Source organism: Rhinatrema bivittatum, chromosome 2 (assembly GCF_901001135.1).
Source record: "Rhinatrema bivittatum chromosome 2, aRhiBiv1.1, whole genome shotgun sequence".
Lineage (NCBI taxonomy): Eukaryota > Metazoa > Chordata > Amphibia > Gymnophiona > Rhinatrematidae > Rhinatrema > Rhinatrema bivittatum.
The window spans coordinates 464,654,191-464,677,986 of NC_042616.1; the positions used below are offsets into that span (position 1 = coordinate 464,654,191).

Sequence of the window (23,796 nt, forward strand, 5' to 3'; positions counted from 1 at the left end):
AGTGGGAAAGTGAGGAACAAGGGGAGCAGTAGGAGAGAGGGGTCATTGTGGGAGAGGGAAGGGGAAAGTGCAGTGAGAAGAGGGGGTATAATGGGAGGAGAGGGGTGATTGGAGAAGTAAAAGAGAGGAGGTAGAATGGGGGCAGGAGGGGAACAGTGGGGAGAGAGGAAGGAGTGAAGGAAGGGGCAGGAGGAGTGAGGTAGTGGGAGAGTACAAATCTCCCAATCCCCATGCACACCCCCTGTACTATCCCACATGCACACCCAGCTTCACACACACACACACCCCTATACCCACTGCTATCACCATCATCTCCTCCCACACCCCCATCAATTTTCCCCTACACTCCCATCCAAATAAACTCCCCCCAACACACCCATCCATTCCCCAACATATACATCACCCTCCAACACACACTCATCATCCCCAACTCCCTCCAGCCTCACGCACACTTCCATACCCACTGCTATCCCCATCAACTCCCCCCACACACATCTACCTCCCCAACTCCCCCCACACACACATCTACCTCCCCAACTCCCCCCACACACACATCTACCTCTTCACTCCCCCAACACACGCACATCCACCCCAACTCACACCCAGACTCACCAATTTCCACCCCCAACACCCCATTCGCTTGCTATGCCCCTGCCCATTTGCTCACTCCCCAAAGCCCACCTGCTCCTTCCCCAACACCTACCTGCTCCTTCCCCAACACCTACTTGCTCACTCCCTAACATTCCCACCCACCCACTCCCTCCCCAACACTCCCCCACCCCAATACACACACATCTCCACTAAATCTCCTCCAATACACACACATTCACACCTACAAAACATACACACCATTCCCATGCAAGTAGGGAGGATAGTCCTAGAGGAGGAATGTGGAAAGCGCATGGGGGAAAAGTGCTCACACACCCACAGCAATACATCATACAACTTACACCCCCACACCAGCCCAACAACACATACGAACTGCATCACCCCAAACATACATCCCACCCATCCCCATATACCCAACCATACTCCCACCTCTACACACCCTCTGCAAGCCTTCTGACGCACCTTTATCCAGGTCTTCTCTACTAAACGCCCCCACACAGACATGGAGTCTAGAGTGGAGACCCCACTGACAGGGTTGGTGAGCAGAGCCCCCTAGTAAAAGTAAAAGAATAAAAAGACACTGATTGAAAAAGCTACCCTGACCATTAAATACAGTTAAAATTAACTGTGGGTGCTAGGGCTAGCCACCTATAAACAACAATTGGCACATGCGGTTGAGACCATCCAGACTTCAACAGAAATAAGGATATTCAGAAAAGCCAAGGCAAATAATGAAGCCTTGGTTGGTTTCTAAAATACAATAAATTGTCCATTAGACAAGCTTCTTTAGGTAACAGGTTTTAGATATGACCCACACACAAAAAGAGTAAACCAGTTTGTCCATGTTCCAAATGCAGAAATCTTATTTATGTAAGTTAATCTTGTAACCCAATATGAAAAGCATAGCAGTAGCTCCAACGCAGCAGGAAACACCAAATCCCAGTTTATCCACAAATACAATAAGCATCATAAAGTGCAATTTTATGTTTGTCATTCTTTATATCTATCCCATAAATATCCCTTTCTGCCTAATTGCTTTGGGCAGTGTAAATAAGAAAGGGGATAGAGGAACTCAGAATACTTTTCTTTGGCAAGCTGAAACTGAAGGATCAACACCACTTGAAGGAGATAAGGGAAGTCAGGGACTGACTGCATCTATCACATGATAGGACCAGAAGTTGAAAACTAGCCAGTGCATTTTTTCCAGAGACTGCACATGGCCAGAAACCTAAGGAACACTCTGGGCCTCTTTAGGCCACCAGGGTTGAAAGATAGGCCCAAGGGGGGATGATATGGGGGGGGGGGGAGTACTATGAGAAGGTCTTAAGGCCAGAGGGAAGGGGATTAGAAGGGCCTGCATTGTGCAATTTAAAACACATTTTTTTCCGCTGAGGCTTCCTCCTCTAGGGAGGGTAGGACAGAAGGGTCTCAGAAGACCCCTAGGATCTGGGGGGGGGGGGGGGTTGTTTTTTTTACACTTTGGGGAGGGGGACTCTGGGCAACTTGGACCTTTTAACTCACTGCCCTGGGAGCATCAGAATCTCAAAAACCATTACCTCATCCCTCTGCAAACACCATCTCTGAATTCCCCTTTCCTCCTCCTCAACCTGAAAGACCTTTGCAAAGTGCTCAACCCTGTAACCTATGTAAGCTCTTCAATACCAGAACTCTATGTCCTTTAGATAGCCTTTTAGAGTGCCGGAATCTTGTAAGCACTAGGGATGTGCAGAGGGACGCCATACGTTGCATTCGGGATTCGGCTTCGTCAGGGGGGCGGATACATTGCATTCGGCCGTATGGCGCCCCGAGTCGTTAATACGTCCATTTCGATTCGTTCCCCCACTAAAATTAAATTAACTACAACCCCCACCCTCCTGACCCCCCCAAGACTTACCAAAACTCCCTGGTGGTCCAGCGGGGGGGGGGGGGGTCCGGGAGCCATCCCGTGCACTCACACCCTCGGTACCGGTTTTAAAATGGCGCCGATAGCCTTTGACCTACTATGTCACAGGGGCTACCGGTGCCATTGGTCAGCCCCTGTCACATGGCCATCGGCACCATCTTGTGCTCCTACCATGTGACAGGGGCTGACCAATGGCACCGGTAGGTCCTGTGACATAGTATGGGCAAAGGCTATCGGCACCATTTTGTTTACTGCCAGCTGACGGTCCGAGTGCAGGAGGTCGCTCCCGGACCCCCGCTGGACTTTTGGCAAGTTTTGTGGGCCGTCGGCTGCCAGTAATCAAAATGGCGCAGATAGCCTCTGCCCATGCTATGTCACAGGGGCTACTAGTGCCATTGGTCAGCCCCTGTCACATGGTAGGAGCACAAGATGGTGCCGATGGCCATGTGACAGGGGCTGACCAATGGCACCGGTAGCCCCGTGACAGTAGGTCAAAGGCTATCGGCGCCATTTTGAAACCGGCTCCGAGGGTCTGCATGCAGGGGATGGCTCCTGGACCCCCCGCTGGACCACCAGGGAGTTTTGGTAAGTCTTGGGGGGGTCAGGAGGGTGGGGGGTTTGTTTAAATTGGTTTCTTTAGGCAGCTGAATAATTCGGCGAAGATTCGTGTATTCGTGGGGAATCGCGTTACGTTTCGCTTCCCCACGAATACAACGAATATGGCCACATCCGTTGCGGATTACCAATACGTAGGGACCGAATGCACACCCCTAGTAAGCACACTCCTTAAAGAACCTGGAAAACTGGAACCCTTCACACTGCCCGGTGACCCTAGTCAGGGTTACATAAGCAACTTAAGATAAAACTCAAAATTGTGAACCCTTATTTGTACAAATCTCTAAAGATATACATTCTGATCCTCATGTCCTGCCCACCTTCATTAGCTTTACAGCATCAAGAATTCCCATCAGAGAAAAAATATCATGGATCCTTTGTTGCTAATTTTAGCTAGACAGGAGTAACATTCAGAAAATCTTATCTGATCTATTTAGCCACAAGGTTTCACAGTAGTGTCTCATAGAAACCCCTAAAAATTCTACTATCCAGAAGACTGGTGAGCAAGCTAGCCAGTCTGAATTCTCACAAAAATTATAAATAGGTGAGAAATTTGTTGAGCAACAGGACTCAGAAAGTGGTACTCTGGTGTAGAGTGCTACGAGGATTAGTGCTAGGTCCCATCTTTCAATATTTTTATACATGTCATTGGGAAAGATTAAAAGGGAATATGTGCCTCTTAGCAAATGATATGCTCATTTGCAATTGTGAAGATATGCCAGATGATTTAAAAACTTGGAAAAATGGTCAAAAGTATGGTAACATGCTTTAATATAAACTGATTCAAACTCATGCCTTTGGGATACAGAAATTCAAGGACCAAATACTATTTTGAAGATGAAGAATTAGCAGTCACCAAATAAGAAAGAGATGTAGGGATAGGTTCTGATGGCCACAAGGCATCCAGTTAGTTTGACAAAGCAGTTAGGAAAGTTAATATACATGGGTGCATAAAGAGAGAGAAGACTGTCAGGGATATTGGAACTCAGCTATCAGGGGCCACCCCGGATGGATGTTGCATATTTGGAGAAGCTAGGCCCAAGGCATGATGATGGAGCACAGGGGGGCTATACAAGGGCCAGGAAAGAGGTATGGAGCAGGAACTCTGGAACAGAGTCATGATCAGAAGCCAAATGGCTAGAGTTTCTGTGGGGTAGGTACCAGGAAGTTTGTTTGAACCAGCACTGTGTACCTTCTGGAGTGCCTTATATGGTGATCTCAAAATGTAGGTGGTTTATAAATTCAGAACTAAAATAAAATAAATATATTTGGAGCACACCAAGTTCTGGTCCAGTCTAACTGCTGCAGAGTTGTGTCTAGCTCCCCCTAATTTAGCTGGTAAAAATGCTGGGACTATCAGGAGAGCTAGGAGCTCTATAGCTCAAAAGCAGGCTCACAGCCTGCAACTCCCAGGACCACAGATTCAAATCCCATCAACTCTAACACACTGGTAGAAAAAGGGAAGTGATATCACCTCTATACAAGTCTCTGATGAGACCCCATCTTGAGAATTGTGTTCAGTTCTGGAGGCCACATCTTAAAAAAGATATTGACAAGGTAGACACAGGCAGGTATACAAAATAGTGCATGTCCTGCACTATAAACCATACACGAGAGAGTGAATGAGCTGAAGATGCCCTCTCTTGAAGAAGAAAGGGAAAGGTGAAATATCATACAAACTTTCAAATAGCTAGCAAACTTAAAGTAGCAGGTGTACACCAGCTTGTCAACGAATACTTTTCGTTGACAAGCTGGTGTACACCTGGGATAGATGTCCAGCAGGGATTAAAGGAGCCAAAACAGTGTCAGAATTCAAGCATGTATGAAACAGACACAAAGATAATAGTGACTAAGGGAAGGAGAAGACTTCAGATCAAGTAAGACTTCTGACAGCCCAGTAGTCAGTACAAATTAGCAGACTTGGTGTAGACCAAATGACCTCTGTTGAGAATCACATTAGAAAATATTGAACAGAGCTGGCCTTATGGCATATCCATGAAGTACTCCATTGAAAACCCTTCTTTCCTTGGAATGAATTGCAATTTATCACTAGCCATTAATTTCATGCAAAGTCTACACATCACTTCCCTCTGCATTCTTCTGCATGGTACCCCATCTGCCAGCTGAGCTTTCATACAAAATAGGGAACCTCAGCCTAAAGTCAGTGGATGAATCTTAAACTTTAGAGTTTCAAGTGAAAATATTGAATTGCTAAAACAGAGTTACCTAACGGTACTAAAGCTGTACTTGTATAAAGTGATCCTTTGTTGTCCAGTTGCCAAAAGTGGAAAAGTTTCTAATCTGTATTTATTCACGTTTAGTTAGATTAAAAAGCCAACTAAGCCAAGTTTTTGTGATAAGATTTTTTTTATTTTAACCATAATAATAGGTTGATCCTCATGGGTCTGCCAATGTAAGAAACTAGGGCTTTGTCAACCTTAGAATGGGAACTTTGTGGCTTTAGTCTCATAAAAGGGAGGTTCTTTAAAATCCCAGAGTATTCAATTAGACAGGTTTTCAATAAGTCATACAATGGCAAAACTGGGTGTATTACTCACTTGTTATATTCTGTCTAGCTAAGTCTGATACTGTTAAGAAAATTGCAATGACAATAACATCACTATTTACCAATTTCGGAGAATCTCATCTTTTGATTTAGCAAACATATTTAACCTGGCTTCATGTAGTATGCCCATCTATGCTGCTCTGAGTTCAGCTCTGCTTGAAATAAAGTAGTCTGTGCAGTCTTACGGAACTACAAAGATAGCAATTTGCCATTGTCTCCAGGGCTAACAAAATCCAAAGACTACATTTAAAAGATCCAAAACACTTCTCAATTACATGTTCTAAATAACCATCAATTTAGTCTGAGGTAAAACCCAGCCTATCATATGGAGCCTGTAACAGGCAGTAGGGTTTAGTAGTGCATAACAGTTCCTCCCTTGCATAATTTGTATGTGCATTCTTTAATTTTAGAGCTAATCCAGCATACCATGAACTGCTCTTAACTGTACTGTGGTATGGAGTTGTCCATACATCAGCACTTGTTCGGTGTACTGCTGCTAGAATGTTTGAGGTAAGTGCAAGCTTTTATCAGTAAATCATTAACTTGCACAATTGCCAAATGTTTTGAATGGGACTTTTGTTGAATACAGTATGTGGTAAATTTATAATTTTTGTTACCTCAGTGTTTGATCATGTGAACAGGTTGTGTACTGAGCGATGGAGCAGAAAGCTACTTTATACTGTAGAATTTGGGAACATGTTTTGTTCTTGACTAATACACTTATTACATTAGGAGTTCGGGTAATGCTTTGTCAGCCACTTTTAAGACTTTATACATTAACTTAGGTTTTCTCTGTTCTGCTGCTATCTTCAGTATTCAATCACTGCTGATGGTTCATGTTTTCCAATTATGGAAATAATTTAAATTCTGGAAACAGTGTTCAAATCAGATATCTTGATTTAAAATTGACCTGACAGAATGTATTTTTATTATATATTCATGTATCTGAATGTATGTACACACACACAATAATATACAGTTCATTTTAGCAATAGATTTCCAAAGTATATAGCTGAGGTACTTTTCAGGGAAGGAGTTCTGCAATACAGTTTAACACAATTTTAAATATTAGTGTTTTTTTAAGTAAGAAATTGGTGGAAAAGTATTCTTAGTTTAGTGAACATATCACCTGATCTGACAGGTTTTACTGATGACTTTTCCTGAAATATTTTGGAAACCTTGACTTCTGCATAGTATGTTTCATCTTGCAGCTTTGTACATGATTGAGCTTTGAAAAAAAACAGTTTCTTAGCATTCGGACAGGTTGATCCATACCAGTGGGTTATGCATCTCTACCAGCAGATAGAGACGGAGCAAAGCTGACATCACTGTACATATACCCCATACACCAGCATCAGCCCGCCAATACTCCATCTCATGCAGACTGTGGCTGGGCATTTCCCTACTGGGGATTACTTAAATATATAAATGAAGAAGAAAAGAAGAAGGAAATTGATTCGCCCCACTCTCCTGTAGTGATACCTTACGGTCCCCTCCCTCAGTTGAGTTTCCTTGAAGTGATATCTGCGGATCCCTCCCATCAGTCCGGTAGCTGGTTTTCTGGCATGAACTTAGCTGTAAAAAAAAAAAAAAGCTGAGAGGCTAGCGGGTGCAGGAAGCCGAGCGCAGTGGTGACAGCCTTTGCCTTCGCCCTCTGCAGCCGGAGACCGACTCTATACTCGGCCAGGTCAGGCTGAGTTCAGGTAAGGAATAATTTTAAAAAAAAAAAACCAGGGTTTCCATCCCTTTTCTGGTCTCTGAGCCTCAGCGCACTGATCCGCTGTCCATACCAGCCTCCGAGGGAGCTGGGGTTGTCATGGCAGCTTTGGCGGGTTGAGCAGTCTTTTTGGCTAGGACCCACTCTCAGGCTTTGCTTAGGTGCCATGTGGTGGGCCGCGACAGCGTTTGCGTGCTTTCCTGCGCACAAGTCTGCCGCAAAACTCTGTCCGATATCTCGCACTTGCGTGCCCAGGTGTGCACCTAGGTTTGGATACTCAGGTGAGTGCCTACCGGGACCGTGTGTTGTGCATCTATAAATTTTGGACGCTTCTTGGACAGGCTTCATTTTTGGCCACCTTGTCCACGCCCGCAAATTTGCACACAATGGTCAGACGCCTTGAGCATGCTGCTAGCATGTGTTTACTTTTGTGCTGTTTGCCATATTCAGGCATCACAGCTTGGCGTTCTCCTCCCCCTCCCCCCAACTAACTTGTATCAGTACTACTTGGAGGCTTAGGGAGAGTCTTCTCGCCCTTCCCAGTGTGATGCAGGAATGGGTCCAAAGAGGGGACTGGTCAGAAGTGTCTCCTGGGACTCCCCTAACTGGATCATCAGTGGGGGAAGGCTTCTCAGTGGCTGCAGGACCGGCGTCCCCTGGTTTTGGTATGGGCTGTGGCAGCATTTGCTTGCTTTTCTACATGCAGGTCTGCTATGAAACAGCTTGGTGGGTCGAGCATCCATTTGGCTAGGCCCCACTCACAGGTTTTTACTCAGTCACTGACATGGTAGGCCTGAGTTCAGGATCGCAGTTTGTGAAACCCCGCACTCCTGGTGTCGCAGATAAGCACTGGAGTGTGTCTACTACAGCGGGTCACGCTGATAAAGGACCCTGGTGGCATAGATGGTGAAAGCGGCCCTTACTCCCTGAAGGATGGGAAATTCCTCCGGGATTGGAACTGTTTAGCACAATATTGCATTTCTTAATAGAAATGGGCTACCGGCTCGGATCGCCCAGGTACTTCATATGCTGGGGATGCTGGGCGCTGAAACCAAATGACAGTTCCATTTAGATTCCTTATGTGAAGCATTATGAATGATATTCAAGAACTGATTGATCTTGAATGGGGTGCCTCAGATGCTGTTTTTACAATAGTACGAGCCTTGGTAGCGTGGTTCCCCCTGGATCCAGCAGCGAGAGAGAGAACAGTTACACTTTCTGAAAGTGGATGCACTGGTGTGTGCTGTCGCCAAGTAGGTGACTCTCCCTGTGGAAGGGGGAGCAGCGTGAAGAAGACACAGGATACATAACTGAGGCTATCCTTACGCAGGCCTTGAAGCGGTAGCAATGAATTACAAATGGCTTCTTGCTGCGTCCTGATGGGATCGCTCTTCCTTGCTCTCTCTCAGGAAATCGATGACTTGAATTCAGGGCAGTGCCCTACAGTCTTTCCATCCTGGATGAGCCCAATCTCATCTAATTTCAGAAGCTAAGTACAGTTGAACATCAGCTATAGCTGATAAATGGGTGCCAAGACATTCCAAAGCCTTCTATTATGAAATAGATTTTAAGGATCACTCTGGTTTGGGGAAAAAAAAAAGAAATGGCCAATAAGTGGGGTGAATCCCATGTTCCTCAGGTACCAGAAGATTAAAAGCAGGCGCCATTTTTGTTCGGCATGGTACATTGTGCTGGTGGTTTTCAAACGTTTTTGACCCTACAGAGAAGTGACTTTTCATAGGGCTCGACCTTTGGGTAGGTTCAGTCTTCATCCCAGGCAGCCCAGACGGAGCACAGGCTTTGAGTGGTGGTGCCCCCCCCCCCTCGCTGAACCCACTCAATGAGGGTGTACTGACCTACTCCCAGGATCAGGACGTAGGGGATACCCTGTCTCTCCTTTTTTATCACTGGTGGATCAAAATTACATCAGGCCAGTGAGGTCTGGAGGTGATAAGAGATGGCTATGTTCTGGAGTTTCTCAGGGTGCCTCGAATGTTTTCGTGGTGTCTTCCTGCAGCTCTCTGCAGAAGAGACAGACTGTGGAGTGTAAGTTATCAGGACTCCTCAGCCTGCAGGCTGTGATACCAAGGCCATGTTTCAAGATAATTTTGGATGATATTCATTCACCCCATTCTCAATCTCAAGGGAGTTACTGGCTTTTGCAAGTGACTTGTTCCCACATGGAAACCTTATGCTCGCTGATAAGAGCATTACAGTCAGGGGAGTTTGAGTCTCTGGGTTGTCAGAGGAAAAGACCATGTAAGAGGAGTTGTCAGAGGGAAAGGGCCATCTCTTTGGCAGGCCCAGGTCTTTGGAATGCATTACCTATTGAATTAAGACTCCAGAGTAATATAAAAGAGTTCAAAAAAGCACTGAAAACATGGCTGTATACACAAGCATTCCAAGTGGAAGCCAGTTAGTAACTTATTACAATAGGTTATTAATTATGTTTAAATTGTTATTTTACTTTAATTTTTTTAAGATGTTATGTTATTAGTCATACACTTGGTGTAGTTTTTAATTAGAGTTTTAATGTACATTTAGTTTTAAGTTAGATTTTATGATTCTTTTCAGTGTTTTTATGAATTATTGTATAGAAACATTGTAAACCGGTGTGAAGGTTTATACCATCATCGGTCTAGAAAAACCAGGAAATAAATAAATAAATATTCCCTCCAGCTGCAGTATTAACGGTTTTCTAAGGTTCACTGTTTTGGGGTGACATTACCACTTTTTGAGTGCTACCCTTCAGATTGGATACCGCATCCAGAATCTTCTCTAAGGTCATGATGCTGGTAGCTGCAGTGTTGAGAAAGGATGGCATTCTGACCTACCCGTTCTTCGGCATTGGCTAATTTGGACCAAGAGCTATGAAAGAATTTTCAGGCCTCATGCAGGGTGATCTCCTTGCTGCTGCAGGATCTAGGTTGGGCGATAAACTTGGCTAAAAGCAATCTGCAATCATCTCAGACACTGGAGTATCTAGGTGTTAGAAGCAGGACAGAGGTCTGCATTCAGAACTTATGGCGCTGGTGCTACTGTTGACAGAAATGATACACTCGGCAGTCTAGGTGATGGGTGATGGGAGCCATCTGAGGTGGCTCCATGGGCAAGGAAGCAGTGACTTCTTCAACACACACTGCTTATGCATTGGAGTCCACGGTCTCAGAACTCCTTGATACGATTTCAGTTACTGGTGGAGATCTGCATCCGACTGCAGTGGTGGTTGTAAGCGCATCATCTAATGAGGGACGTTTCTCTACGAACAACTTACTGGCTACTACGCACAATGGATATGAACCTCCAGGATTGGGAGGCTTACTGTCAGGAGTTGAAAGCACATGGGTGCTGGAGTACAGAGGAGCACCTCTGGAGCATCAGTCATCCAGAAGCCCGTGCCATTTGGTTGTCATGCTTGTGGTTCGTCGATCGCTTGCAGGATTGAGCAGTCCGAATAATGTCAAACAATGCAATGACAATAGCTTACATTGATCGGCATGGAGGAACCAAGAGCCATCAAGTGTCGCAGAAAATAACCCAACTCGTGGAATGGGTGGAAGTACACCTTCACAAGATCTCAGCCTCACATACTACAGGAAAAGACCATGTAAGAGCCAACTTTCTCAGCAGACAGTGTCTGGATCCAGAAAGGGAATGGTGCAAAGTGTTCTAGCTCATAGTGGGCCGCTCAGTCCTCCCGTTTCTAGTCTTGTTGGCATCATCACACAATGCAAAGGTTCCTCGCTTCTTCAGTTCTAGGGTATTGATGCCCTCGTGCAAGAGTGGCCGGAAGACAAGCTTTTCTCCGTGGCCCATGTTGGGCAGAATGTTTCAGAGATTCAAGACACACACTGGGTTGGTACTTCTGGCAGCACCAGATTGGCCAAGGAGGCTGTTGTATGCAGATCTGTGAAGGTCTGTGAACCGGTAATCAGAGAGGTGAAGTAACCTCTCTGATTACCGGTTCAAAGGGATTTGCTACCGAAGGGGCCTGTTCTTCTCGAAGATCTGACTTGATATTTGTCTTACAATGTGGCCTTTGAGAAGACTCAGTTGCGGAAGCGTGGGTAGTCCACTGTGATGTTTCCACCTTGCTTTGAGCACAGAAGTTATTTACTTCCTTAACCTATGTTCTCATTTTGGCGTGGTGTGAGGAATGAGGGGTTCATCCTCATTCAGTTAAAATCCCACTCAGTTTGGATTTTGCAGGATGGGCAGTGTAAGGACTTTGGCCCTTAATTCCTTGAAAGGTATAGGTGGCATTTCTGGTCTGTTTCTGAAGTCATATGAATGGTGAGCCTTTGTCAGCCCATCCAGTTTTGGCATGGCCTTGGAAGGGATGAAGCATATTGGTGCCCCTTGCAGTTGCTGGTGCCCTTGTGGAGTCTTGATCTGGTTCCGGAATTCTGGTGGGTCCCACCTTTCAACCACTGCATAGCCTCTTCCCGAGGTTACTTACTAAGGGACGATGTTCTGCACGTAGAGTTTCCAGGTTGCAGGCTCTGACTTACCGGAAACTGTCTCTGCGAGTGTCTATGAGAGCGGCCCAAATGTGAACTGTTCCGTCTTTTTGCCAAAGGTGGTCTTGGATTTTACTAGAATCAATCAATCCCTGCAGACTCTGAGCAGAGAAAGAAAGGTGGAAGAATATAGCCTGCTACTGACCTTGGGTGTCAAGCGGCATATCTTGAGGTATGGAAGGTTTCTAAACCTCTCAGGAAGACGGGCCAGCTATTTATACTCCACAGTGGGAGTAAACAGGGTGAGCTGGTATCGCAGGCTACAAAAGCCCACTGGATTAAGAAGGTTATCACTGCTGCACATGTGTTTGCGGAGCAGCCGTTTCCTAGTGCTCATTCCACTAGGGCTCAGGCAGTATCATGGGTGGAGATTAGATGGTTGTCTCCCGTCAAGATTTGCTGAACTGTGACATGTTTTTTCTTACACAACTTCCAGGCATTACCACCTGGAGGTGCAGGCCAGGGAGGACACAGCCTTTGTGCGTGCGGTGTTGATCGGACCATGGGCAGTCTCCCACCCTGTTCGGGAGTAGCTTTGGTACATCCCTCTGATGTGGATTAACCTGGACAAATGGTATGAAAGGAGAAATTACTGCTTACCTGATAATTTCCTTTTCTTTAATGAGGACAGGTTAAACCACTTACCCTCCCTTGGCTGCCAGATGATGGTGCTATTGTCGACCTGAATGGCTGCATTTTCAGGGATTACTGGTAAGTGTCAGATCCAGTTCCTAGTTTAGTAATATTACACTTCTTGTCTGTCTTCAATGTTTTCATGTTAACTGAGTGTTTGAAGTGTTATCTTAATGGTTATGATCATGTATTCATTACATAGAAACATAGAAATGATGGCAGATAAAGACCAATCGGCCCATCTAGTCTGCCCAGCAAGCCCTCACACTTATTTTCTCAATCTTATTTGTTTCATCAACCACAAAGTTCAGGGCCCTTGGTAACTGTTAGATTCAAATTTCCTGCCATCCCCTGTCAATGATGCAGAGAGTAATGTTGGAGTTGCCTCAAAGGTGAGCATAAGGCTTAATGGTTAACGGTAGTTTAGGGTAGTAACCGCCATTAGTTGTCCACAGTTGGCTTTTGTAGAAAATACTGGCGGGCTGATGCCTGTGCAGGAGTATATATACTGTGACGTCAGCTTTGCTCTGTTTCCATCTGTTGGTAGAGGTCCATAACCCACTGGTGTGGATTAACCTGACCTCATTAAAAGAAAAGGAAATTATCAGGTAAGTAGTAATTTCTCCCTGATCTGAAAATCCAGGAGCTGTAACACTAGAGTTAGCAAAAGCGGGTAAACTGACTTTGAAAAAAGGTTTGGGCATGAGGACTGAGAAGCAAGCAGTTCTGATGAGCTAAGCCTGTGCATGGTGACAGTCATAAACAGTGAAACACTTACGGGCTGATACAGTAAAGTCTGCGGGAGAGCGGGCGAACCGGCCACTTGCCGGTGCGCGCGATTCAGTATTTAAATTAGGTCCGGCGGTAGATCAGAGTAAAAGGAGGCGCTAGGGACACTAGCGCATCCCTACGCCTCCTTTTTGACAGGAGCGGCGGCTGTCAGCGGGTTTGAAAGCCGACGCTCAATTTTGCCGGCGTCGGTTCTCGAGCCCGCTGACAGCCACGGGCTCGGAAACTGGACGCCGGCAAAATTGAGCGTCTGGTTTTCGGCCTGACAGCCGCGGGCCGAATTCAAATTTTTTTATTTTTTTTTTACTTTTTTTACTCTTCGGGACCTCTGACTTAATATCGCTATGATATTAAGTCGGAGGGTGCACAGAAAAGCAGTTTTTACTGCTTTTCTGTGCACTTTCCCGGTGCCGGAAGAAATTAGCGCAACCTTTGGGTCGGCGCTTATTTCTGAAAGTAAAACGTGCGGCTTGGCTGCACATTTTACTTTCTGTATCCTGCGCGCATACCTAATAGGGCCCTCAACATGCATTTGCATGTTGAGGGCCCTATTAGGTGCCACGGGTTGGACCCGCGTTTTCCTCCCCTTACTGAATAAGGGGTAAGGGAAAACGCGGGTCCAATAGCAGGCTAACAGTGCGCTCCGTCGGAGCGCATTGTACTGTATCGGCCTGTTAGTTATTTGAAGGTCAGTATTCAAAAGATTTATGTGGTTAAAACTGGCTTTTAACTGCAAAAATCTAATCTGTTAAATCCACCCCATTGTCCAGCTAAATTTTGTCTCCACACAGTTGCTGCGCACACAGATATAGCTGGACAGAAATGGTGCCAGGTCGGTGTATGCCAAGGGCAGGCTTTTCAGCTTTAGCCAATTAGTGGGATACTCAGTAGTAACCACTAAATTTGTGTGGATAATTCTGTTCACATGTTTAAAATCTAGCAACACAAGTGAGATTTAACCAGATTTTTCAGCGACATACTTAATCAGGTATGCGCAGTCAAATATCCAGACAAAGTTAACTGGATTTAATTATTTGATTTGTAAATCGCCATTTCAAAAAAGCTCAAGGCTGTAAACTGGTTAATTGTGTCCGCTGCTGCATATCGACCTCTTACTACGAAGATAAGGGATGCCATCCCTACTGAGTATACATGAGAGAGATTTTCATGCATAGTGCCTCAGTTGTATGCAAATCTATCTCATTCATACTGAGAAGAGAGAGCCTGAAAACCTCACCTGTGTATGGCCCTTAAAGACTGGACGTGAATACCATGCCTTACTGCATACGTTTCTAATACTGTTTTTTAAAGGGGGCATTTAATAGCAAAAAGCATCTGAGGGGAAAGGTGCCCTGCAGTGGATTAGGCTAGTTGTCATTCGACTGTGTGTACTGATACTGGCAAATACAGGCAGAAGGCACATGAATCAGTCAAGGAATCTCTTTAACTGAACATGCTCTCTCAATTTCTAATATTAACTACCAGAGCAGTATAGATTATTGGCCCCAGAAGAACCCCCAGCCACTGGCATTCGTTCACACAACATGTTTTAACCCATTTAAACCTGTAACAGAAGTTACAGCTATATCCATATATGGCTGAAATTCTAAAATCACGCTGTTCTGTAATGCTTTTATTTAACCTGCCTTCTCCTCACCCCCCATCCCCCCCCCCCTTTAGGTTGCATGATAGCTGATGGGGGGAGGGGGGTTGTGATTACTGAAGTTCATAGTGGTGACTGGATCTGATCTGAACACTGTCTCCATTTATTGGTTACAAGTTAATTGTGCTTTGTTGGCCTATTTGAGGTGGGTTTCAGTACAGAATAAAATAGCTACAAACAAAGGGAATGGACTTCAGTAAAAGTTACAAAATGTAGGTAACTAGATAAAACCCTTAAAATTGTGCACTATGCAGTGGTAAATTATATATACAGAATGCTGTATGCTGTCTGAAATAACTCTGTTATCCTTTCTAACATACGGAATGTTGGAAAGAATTATGTAAAAGAGATCGAGGTCTGTCCATCTGTAGGCAAAATAACTCTACAAAAAAGGAATGGAAATTCACCAAATTTGGCATGCAGGAATAAAATGTGACAAGTTTGAAAACCCAGGAACATAAATTCACAGAACCGAACGTCCAAATCAAATTCCATTGCTGTCTGTGTGAAACAGTTTGAACAGCTTCTAACAATCAGAATGCTGACCAAATTGTCCACTCCCTGTCCCACCTCATCCCTCCAGCACTTTGCCACAGACCAAATATAAGGAAAGAGAGCAAGAGACAAGGGCTAAATCTGAATTGGTTAGCAAAATGCTTCCAGAAAACATACACACACACATACGCTCCTATCTCCATATAAATATACACCCCCAGACACACATGCATCCCCCCTTACACACTCTCCCTAAACACCTGCACCTCCCCCTCCTCAAACAGGAAGAATGAATGATGCAACTTTAGTTCATCCTCCCACATACCCTCATAAACACTCTCCCTAACCACAATCCCCACCTACACACACATCAATATACAGAAAAACCACATCCCACAAATCCCTTTACACTTACTAACCCTTCCCCACAGAAGCCTACACATTTTCGTCTATACCCTCACATATAAATACACATCCATAATCCAGGCACCCTTAAACACAAAACTCTTACCCACACACACATATGCAGCCCTAACCTATAAGCAAGCCTACACATTTTCTGTTATATCCACTACCTACAAACACACAACCAAACCCCTAAGAAAACATGTTCCACACAACCCCCATAGCAGTGACCTCTCGTGCAATACCCTGCTCACCCCAAAACACATACATCCCTCTCCTCCAATATTCCTCACACACCCAGCCTACACTCAACTCCATACCTGCCACCCATGCACAGACATCCATCCCCACATCTATAACCCCCCTCGTACACCCACATCCTCCATTCTGCCTAAGCACACACCTCTTCTATAACTCTAGAGTGGAAAGCATTCCCAAAGCCATGTTTCTGCAGGATTTCCCTGCTTGTTGGTATCTGTTGCTTTTAGGAATTCTTTCTATGGCATCATATTATGTATGTATATATGAGACATATCATATATCATCTATGTATCCGACTAAGGAATTATATTTCCTGCTTGTTCAGTTTGCAATGTAAACCGGCTTGATTTGCATTTTATGCAAGAAGGTCGGTATATAAAAATTAAAAATAAATAAATAAATAAATATTGTCTCATAGCAGAACTTACCGTATTAAGGTAAGATATTTATTTTATTTTATTTATTTATTTAGGTTTTTTATATACCGGCATTCATGATCACAGTCACATCATGCTGGTTCACAGTAAAACAGGGGTGCATGATAAACTTCAAACTAGAACTGTGGTGTGGGAAAAAAGCAGTTACATATAACAAGGGTGGATGAACTGGGCGAGGAGAGAAACAAAAAGAAAGGAAAGATTCAAATATTCAAAATCCAATTGCTCCTGTTAACTCCAGATGGAAAAAAATGAGATCACAATTTAAAATTTGGATCCTTATGTTTAAAGTATTTTGATATGGGCCTCAACCCCCCCCCCAATACCTTAAGGAGAGGATGGTAAAATATTCACCTACCCATTATTTAAGATTGGCAGCTGAGCGCCTTTTTAGATTGCTGAAAGAGATATGGTTAGTGAGTACTAGGAAGCAATTTTTTTTCTTATACCACCCCAAATCTATGGAACCTTCTCCCCAAAGAAGTGCGTTTGGCCATTGGTCTCTTGGTCTTTAGAAAGACAGTTAAAACAGTTTTTTATGGGCAACTTTAAAAGACTGTTGATACATTTTATTTAGACATAGGCACTACTTTATTATAACTGCATTTCTAGTGAATAAAAGGTCTTTTGTTTGTTTTATGCACTTCTCCATAGGGTCCATGTTTTTAGTTGCTGTGGTTGTCCTATTAACTAATTCCACTTAGAGAATTTAATTTTTGTTATGAATTGTTATGCTATAATCTGAATCTTAGCCCACATTAGTGTTTAACTGATCTTATTGTAACCGTTTTGAGCTCTTTCTGGAAAGGCGGGATAAAAAAGAAATACAGTCTCTCTCCCCCCCCCCCCCCCCCCCCCCCCCCAATCACCTTTAACATTCAGATAGATGTAGGAATTGTATGAACTACAACAGGGCAGAGACCATTGTGCTCATCCCTTTCCTGTTGGTTGACCCTTTAATATGTCCACCAACAGAAGCACAAGTTTGGGTTGAAAATAATCCTTCATTGAAAAATGAAAGGTGCCATGTACTCCCTGGCACCCTAGCTGCACAGTTTAAAGGGAAAAGTGTCCATAGTTGAGAAAAGCCCTTTAATACAGCACGAATATTACTGGTAATGGTAATTACAATGTTTGCTTGACATGAGGAAGGAAGCATGCTCTGATGTTTATTTCTGTTGGTTTTGGCAGGCTTAACAGTTGCAGCACAGTAATAGTGATATTGGTGTGTGTGTGTGTCTTACATAGTGACAAGCTTTGGACTTTGGAAAGGCCACTTCCTCCAAGCTTCTGATTGTTGACGTGAGACACGGCATAAGTGGGACTTTCCAAAACATCAGTTCTGCACAGAGAAGAAAGGATGGCCAAGTGCCAACATTAAATTTTACCCTAATTATAGTTGAAAGAAGAAAAGAATGGGTTAAATGGAGGGATATTGTAATTAAATCTGAGTATCCTATATGCCCTTGAAATAAAATATTAACGAATGTTAATCAGAACTGTTCTGGCCAGAGGATTTTTATTTATATTAGAAAAAGGGAAACTGGTACTGCATCGGTGTTGTAAGACATCTTTCTTTAATAGACACCCGGAGATAAGTGCAAGAGGAAGCATTCTGTGTTCATGGTCACTTAGAAGTAGGTTAGCAATGTCCAGGGCTTTGGAATAGAACAGAAGCATGTGGTGCTTCATGTGGTCCAGCATATTAAGAACATAGAAACAAAAAATAAATAAGCTTCCATGTAGATCTGTTTGAAAAATAAAATCACTTTTTAAAATTTTGGAATCAATATATGCAATTTTTCATTTTTATTTTTGAAGTAAAAGCATTATCACCTCATGCTAAACACCTCATGTTGACATTGACCCACCCAATAACATATAGATAAAATTTATGATCATGTCAGTTATTTAAACCAATGTGATTAAAGCCAGTTCATTTTCTTGGGTTCCCTTTTGCTACTTACCTATTAATTGCTACCCTAGTGTAATTAACTTAACACATTTCTCAACCTGTGCGCTGTGCCTGTTTTCTAAAGTCTATAGCATATTCAGTTAATCATTTATAATTTGTTTTGTACATGTGAGAGGAGCATGGTTTTTTTCTACCAGTTTAACATTTACTTTCTATCAGGCCAATACAATACAGTGCCCCCCCTCGGAGCGCACTGTTAGCCGGCATTTGGACGCGCGTTTTGGACGCGCTAGCTTTACCCCTTATTCAGTAAGGGATAATAGCCTGTCCAAAATGCGCGTCCAACCCACCCGAACCTAATAGCGCCCGCAACATGCAAATGCATGTTGATGGCCCTATTAGGTATTCCCATGCGATTCAGAAAGCAAAATGTGCAGCCAAGCCGCACATTTTGCTTTCAGAAATTAGCGCCTACCCAAAGGATGCCAGATGATCGATAGATTCCATGCTTTCAGAAATTAGCGCCTACCCAAAGGATGCCAGATGATCGATAGATTCCATGCTTTCAGAAATTAGCGCCTACCCAAAGGATGCCAGATGATCGATAGATTCCATGCTGTTTACACCCAGAGATAAGCAATGGCTTTCCCCAAGCCTACCTGGTTAATAACATTTTATGCACTCTACCTCCAGGAGCTCGTGGAAGCCACTCAACTACACTAAATGCCTTTACCATGTCCTCCGGCAATGAATTCCACAGAATAATTGTGTTTTGAATGAAAAAATATTCTCCAATTTGTTTTAAAGAGAGTATAAACCCAGCCAAGGAGGTGTTTCTAATATTTTGAACATTCCCAGTCTTGCCTGATTCAGGAAGAATGGAAAATATAATGCTTAAACTCATGCCAGCTAAAAGAATCAATATTAATTGACCCTATTTTCAGTTTGACATTTTATTCAAAATGAAATGTAACAAGTTTGGCAACTTGCTAATTATCAAACTTTCATCTCAATAAGCCAACAAAGATAAGCAATTCTCTTGGAATCACTGAGCTATTTCTAGCACAGAACTGTTTCTATAGACTGAAGAAATCCAAATGGTAGCCATAGCTTTGGAAAGTGCTGGTTAAGCAACATTTCCAAGAGATGCTTGCTTGCTTTGCTGAATTTCTGAGCAATGCTAGCAGTTGTGAAGGTACGATTCGGTATTAGTCTAGCAGAGCATTTCATTTCATTTGTTTCAGACACACTCTAGAGGCCCAGCCAAGGAACTTTGACTGAACTTTAAAGGCTCATGGACTACCATCTTTCTTTAGCATAGACCATTGCATTGGAATTATGTCCTTAAAACTTCTTTATTGACATAAGTGTGATAGAACTGTTTTATTTAAAAAACATGGTGCTCAATTCCAATCCTTGGGAGCCCATCAGATCAGTCTAGTTTTCAGGATAAGCACAAGGGATATGTCCAAGATACTTTTGCACACACTGTATGCAATTATATCTCATGCATATTCATTGTGGATTTCCTGAAAGCTAGACTGGTTGGTGAGACCCTGTGAACTGGGGTTGAAAACCAGTGGTTTAAAGAGTGTACATATTATGGTTTATTTTACTACAATGCTAACTGCCAAGACCATTTCGGGCTTTTTCCTTCCATGCTCTTTGCATATATATATATATATATAAGGCATTATTGGTGCATAAATATTTGCTTAGCTTCTAATTTTGGTTTGCCTTTGTTTGTTTTTTTTCTTTTCTTTCTTTCTCTCTCTTGTCACTCTACTTTCCATGGTACTTTATTCACTTTTTCCGTGCATCGCCCCATGGCGCGCTCTCCTCTCTGCTCTGAACAATCAGCTGTTAGTGAAGGGGGTGAATGAAACTCTGGTAGCTCAGAGAGTTGTTCCTGCTCTCATTACACTCTCCAGTGACCCTGAAATGTAAGTTTCCTGCTCTTTTATACATCTGGCATCCCTATGCTTGGCAAGAAATGACCATCAGTTTTGACAAAATTAAATTTAAAAATCTAAAACTGTAAGTTTTTAGAAAACTACACATGCATGTGGTGGTATTTTATTTTTGTAAGATAAAAGAGAAAAATTACTTTTATCCAGAAATATTACAGTAATACATGGCAGTTCTAAATTTTTAGTGCTGTTATGAAAAACCAACAGCGTAGCAATAAAAAAACAGCTTGAACTTTGATAACATATTAATAAGACCGAACAAGGAAAAAAAATAGATTTATATTTGTGTTCCCAGCATCCTTATCTAAAAGAAAAATGGATATTGAACTTATTTCCTGGGACAATATGGTTCTTAAAATGTCAGTAAACTGATCGTGTATTTCTTTCAAGTCCATAAGGGCTGCTTTGCTAACCTCACTAACCATTTAACATGCTTGAGCATGAACTAAGGAGCTTTATTAATCTGTTGTGAAGTCTCTGTTCGTGAGCGAAGAAAGGCCAGTGAATCCAGCTGCCCATCCTCAGTCACAGCTAACCAAGTTCTGTTTTCAGTTTCCCTAAATCTGTTTTATTGCATGTTGACTGGTTACAGCTGACTCTCCGAGGCATGTGTGAAGCCTTAATTGACAAGCGAGTTGCTCCAGCCCTTGTTACCTTGTCCAGTGATCCTGAATTGTGAGTCTTGCAACCTGTGACTTTAGTTAATCCTGACTGTCTTTTGAGAATTCTTCCTGGTCTAAGTTTTGCCTTTTTATTTTTTGTTTTCTTTTACCATATCCTTACTAGACACACATTTTATTAAAGTTGTAAGAACTGTGTAGATATTCATTTGTTCTCTTCTCCTCTTTTTATTTGAAATATAAAGACCTTTTTCTCTTGTTTCTCCCCCATCTAGCTCTGTGAGGATAGCTACAATCCCAGCTTTTGGTACCATTATGGAGACTGTGACTCAGAGAGAGGTATGAAACCAGTAAAAAATTATAAAGTGGAATTTAGGTAGTTCATAAATGACCTAAAATAATCTTTTAAAATTTATTTAAACTCAAGAGCCAGCCCGGTGACTCCATGTCAGTGTCGCACAGAGGAGGTGGGTTTGATTTCCATCTTGGGTGTCCCGTTCCCTGGGCCAGCCAGGCCTAAGGATGTTGTAGAGGCAGCGCTCACAGCTGCTGAGTGGGTGGAAGACTTAGTCATGGCTCAATGGTGATTCCTACAGGCTGAATCTTTAGGGTGCACATGTTCTGGAGGGGACCACAGTCTGTGGCACCTGCTCAAGGACAGTTGCTGCAGTGGCTGGGGTAGGTGAGGAAGGGGAGATGTTACGAAAATTAGCAGGAAAACCCTAGGTATACATAAATTCATAGCACTGTAGCCCAACAGAAACTGGTTCCGATGAGCTGGAAACCCAAAAGGAGGAGGAGAAAACTGTAGGATCCAAAAAACAAAGCACCTCACTAAGCCTATACCTATATATATTTTGTTTTGAAGCCAAGGATCTTTTGAAATAAATGCTTTATTGGGCCCTTCAGTTCCTCTTCCTCTGCTGAACTTTCAGCTTATTTAAAACAAGCCACTATTGGGGCTACAGTACCGTGATCTTTCACTCACAACTGCCTGATGGTTTTTTTTTTCATCGTTTTTAGCCTCACCTTTTCATACAGCCCAGTCATCACAGCAGCAATCCTTGGCTAGAGGCTTCAGAACGTGATGCACCCTAAATCTGGATTCTAGTTGTCACCCTAGGGCAGGGGTCAGGAACCTTTTTGGCTGAGAGAGCCATAAACGCCACATATTTTAAAATGTAATTCCATGAGAGCCATACAATATGTTTAAAACTAAATACAAGTAAATGTGTGCATTTTATGTAAGATCACACTTTTAAAGTACAATAAGTCTCTGAAAATATTACACCAGGCCTTAAGACACCAATACATCTCCTATTAGGAAAACGGACCAAGTCAGGCTGCTATAGAGTCCTACACAGAAACTACACGCCAGCAGAAAACCTCACCTGAATCACGTGCTGTCCCTCACCTAACATAGAATAAAGAGACCAAAACGCATAACAAGAAGCATGCAGACAAAAACTGAATTGGAAACTGCAACAAGCCAGAGTCTCTGTATGCAGTGTAACAAAGGAAAAAAGAAACATCACACATCCTTATAAAACAAATCAAGAAATATAAAATCATCAGCAGTAAAACTGTACTAACAAAAAGAACATATTTCGAAACAGCTGATGAGTGGAATATCCAATAATTAAAAACTCATATAAAACATTTCCAGATACCAACAAAATATTTCAAAATAGCAGACACAAAGATCCAGTAATGAAAAATAATAAGGATACAAAAATTTGTTTGCTCTGCATACCTGGGAACGTTTGATATCCAGGTGTCCTGAGATTGTTCTGAATTAGCAGGAGGTGGGGTGGTTTGCTTGGAACTTTCTCCTCTCTCAGTCACATACCAGCGCTCTCTCTCACACTGGCTCTCAATGACACACCTATACACACATGCTCTCAGTCACTCACATATACAAATGTTTTTTCTCTCTCACTTATATAGGCTCTTAATTACACATTTACACACATGCTGTCTATCTTTTCACGCTTACACACACACAGGCTTTCAATCACATAAATACATGCTGTCTTTTTCTCTCACACACAGACTCTCATTCACATGCTTACAAACATGTCCTCTCTTTCTCTCATTTACACACAGGCTCTCAATCACATACTCACATGCTCCCTCACCTAAATCAGCTCTCAATCACACACATACACACATGGTCTCTCTCTCTCATTTAAACACAGGCTCTCAATCACATACTCACATGCTCCCTCACCTAAATCAGCTCTCAATCACACAGACACACATGATCTCTCTCTTACTTATACACACAGGCTCTTAATCATACATACACATGATCTCTCTCACACACAAAGGATCTCAAACATACACACATACTCTTTCAAACAAACAGGTTTTCAATTACAAACTTACACATACAGGTTCCCAATGGTAAACTTACATTCATGCTCTCTCTCTCACAGGCAGGATCTCAATCACAGACATACTCTCTTTCACATATACAGGCTCTCAATCATTCACATACATGCAATCTCTCACTCACACACACAGGATCTCAAACACACATGCTTGCTCGCTCATTCATTCATTCACTCTCTCTCTCCCCCTTCCCCCCCCCGGGAACTCGCGGCAGCAGCAGCCACCTCCCAACGCTAACCTCCTTCATTTTCAGCCCTCGCGGAGGCGAAGGCGGAGTCCCATCG

The 23,796-nt window shown here is 43.1% G+C and overlaps 1 protein-coding gene across 9 annotated transcripts in view; it reads left to right on the forward strand.

Moving 5' to 3' along the window:
• The window catches only part of RELCH (RAB11 binding and LisH domain, coiled-coil and HEAT repeat containing), a 500,624-nt gene that overhangs the window by 347,954 nt on the left and 128,874 nt on the right, over positions 1 to 23,796 (forward strand). For 6 of the 9 annotated variants that reach the window (XM_029590489.1, XM_029590485.1, XM_029590487.1 and 3 more), the window contains 3 exons: positions 6,104 to 6,203; positions 20,389 to 20,471; positions 21,394 to 21,457. In XM_029590489.1, the coding sequence (XP_029446349.1) occupies positions 6,104 to 6,203; positions 20,389 to 20,471; positions 21,394 to 21,457 (247 nt within the window). Of the gene's footprint in view, positions 1 to 6,103; positions 6,204 to 20,388; positions 20,472 to 21,090; positions 21,174 to 21,393; positions 21,458 to 23,796 lie in introns of those variants that run through there. The other 3 variants (XM_029590486.1, XM_029590488.1, XR_003854685.1) reach the window with 2 other exon arrangements.